General features: G+C 57.5%; 1 protein-coding gene across 1 annotated transcript in view; it reads right to left on the bottom strand.

Moving 5' to 3' along the window:
* STARD3 (StAR-related lipid transfer (START) domain containing 3) overlaps positions 1–2,487 on the bottom strand; it is a 10,318-nt gene that overhangs the window by 1,949 nt on the left and 5,882 nt on the right. The window contains exons 8-9 of the mRNA XM_010138194.1: positions 1,781–1,873; positions 403–465 (exon numbers count right to left, since the gene is read on the bottom strand). Of these exons, the coding sequence (XP_010136496.1) occupies positions 403–465; positions 1,781–1,873 (156 nt within the window). The remainder of the gene's footprint in view (positions 1–402; positions 466–1,780; positions 1,874–2,487) is intronic.

Below are 2,487 nucleotides of genomic sequence, written 5' to 3'. Positions count from 1 at the left end.
CCTCAAGCGAGGGGTCACAGAGCACGGCTCTGCCGAGCAGCTCTGCTCGATGCCAGGCAGCAGCAGACGCACACTCAGCCCTGGTCTTGCTGGCAATTAGTTCCAATTAGCCTCCTTGGTCAGATTAGTCCTAGATGCTGGGGTTGGAAGCGAGTCTTGCAGTCACCTGCTCCCAATTCTACCAGCAGAGACTGGGGGCCGGCATATTTGCCGGGGAGTTTGTCTGCCAGCCAAGGGGCTTTCCTGGAGAGACTCCCCAGAGCGTGCAGTTCATCTGTCTCGAGCAGCCTGTGCTTTGCAGCCCGACCTGTCCTGCCAGGGCCGGGAAAGGGCGTGAAAGCTGAGCCGTGGCTCTTGGCCTGTACCACAGTGACTGAGGAAGCGCTCCAGGACAGTCCTTACCTTTAAAATAAAGGTCTTGCCGTGAAACGGTATTTCAAAAGTGTAAACAACGTCACCAAAGTCCTGTGCAAGAAATAAGAAAGTTGTGTTTACTTTAGCGAAATAAATCGCTTCTCTCCGGGGTGGCCTGCAAATGCCATGGCTGCAGGGGCCGTCCTGCCTCCCGTGTCCTTCTGAACGACCCTCCCAGCCCTCAAACGTCCCCCCGCCACAGGCAGTGACCCCAGCACCCAGCACGTTTCAGATGCACATGCACAGATTTCCATAAACAAAACAATACCCAGAGTGGCAGCAGTGATGAGACAGAAAAAGAATCCGCCCCGTGCCAGCCTGCAAACTCACGTCAAGGTCAAATTCTCTTTGCTGCCAGCACCGGGGCAGGAGAACGGGGCTGGTCTGCCAACACTGCTGTTGTTACCTACCTCTGAGGAGAGACTCCCCGGAGGGGCGAGGGATGGGCAGATGATAACCTTTCATCATCAGCCCTGTGTTAAACCCCGATGAGGCTATTTAAATCCATCCCCCTTTGGATAAAGAAAACAATCTGCCCAGCTAGTTTGGCATCAGACAATGGATCACTTGACGGGGGAATCTGAACCGCCAGATGAGACTGCAGTTTGCAGGACTCTCACCCCAGTCGCGTTGTGAGCTCACAAGCAGAAAGGACGGTTGGTTTTAGGGGGCAGAGACGCTGCTACTCTCTCTCCACCCGTCAAGAGAGAGAAAGGAGCTTGAGGTACCCTGGAAAACTCCGCTGTAGCCCAGGGAATGAACCAAGGTGGCAAGGAGAAGGGAAAGGCAGGGCCTGCTTTGTTCTGTGCATCTCCACGCTGCCCGAAGCAAGAGGTGCCACTCGCAGACCCCTCTGGCAAAGCCACAGCCAGGCAGAGCCACCCCCGATTTACACCCCAGCACCCACAAGGCCCCTGTCCTGGGGAAGGGGGGATGCATAGGGCTTTGGGGGTGGGAGAGCAGCCTGTGCCCTACACTCTCCTGCTCCCACGTGGGCCAAAGCTGCCCAGAAAGGCTCGGCTTGGTCTGCCCAGGGTGCTCAAAGGCACCTTGCCGTGGCCACCGCCTCCGCTGCTCTCTCACGCCCACCAAGGTGAGCTGTCCGCCCCTGCCCGTCTGCAGGGAGGAGTGATGGGCTCTCTCCTGTCAAACAGGAAGGCAATTAAACGTCTAATTAAATAAGAGGGGATTTTACATTTAACTGAACTGGAATAGATTCCTAATTCAATCAGGTAATTGTAACGCTTGTTAATTTTTCATGTCGCAAGGAGGTTTCAAAGGCCTCATTTGTCCTCCCGTTTTTGCTAAGCCATCCGTGCTCGCGGCCGGCAGTGCTGGCCGGCAGCTGGGGCGGGGGGACACTTGCATTGTTCTTCTCGAACTTCCAGTTCTCCTCCTGGGCGAGGATTTGGTCCACAACCTCCATGGCGTCTTTGCCTTGCCGGACGTACTCCTTCTCCTAGGAGAGAGGGGACATTCTGTCAGCCTCCAGAGTGCGTGCAGGGCTTCGCACCCCCTCCCAGGGCTGGCAAAGGGGCTATCTCCCACCACCACACCCCAGAAAGGTCTTAACTTGGGTCACAGAGGCCTCATTTTGGAGATCAAGTCACACTCCCCGCTCTGGCTGTGTCTACCGGCTATGGGATGGGCAGAGCTCCCTTCTGGGGCACCAGAACCAGGGCTGAACAGTGGCAGAACCACTTTGAAAAGAGCACAAAGTGCCCAGCCAGGCTTCAGGGGGGCGAGGGGTGGTCGAGGAAATGCCCTTCTTGGAACGTGACCATGTAACCAGGGACCGAGGAGGGAAGGGGAGGGAGGGATGGGCAGGAGGCAGCACTGGAACCACATCCCTGCGGGTGCTGCAGGGGAGAGCACACAGCCCTGGGGAGGGAGTTAACGTCGGGTGTCACCCAACATGATGCCACCAGTCCCGGGGCACAGGGGGAACAGCCTGGTGCCAAGGGGCAGGTGAGCTCCTCGGCCAAATGTCCCTGGAAATGAGGGACGGCAGCCCGCGGTGCTCTGAGGGTACAGCACCCCGAAGGGGCCGCAGGATTGTCCCACAGCCCCCGA

Source organism: Buceros rhinoceros, unplaced genomic scaffold, assembly GCF_000710305.1.
Source record: "Buceros rhinoceros silvestris isolate BGI_N320 unplaced genomic scaffold, ASM71030v1 scaffold29186, whole genome shotgun sequence".
Taxonomy (NCBI): domain Eukaryota; kingdom Metazoa; phylum Chordata; class Aves; order Bucerotiformes; family Bucerotidae; genus Buceros; species Buceros rhinoceros.
The sequence above is the reverse complement of the archived record's forward strand: the minus strand, read 5'-3'. Positions and strand labels throughout refer to the sequence as shown.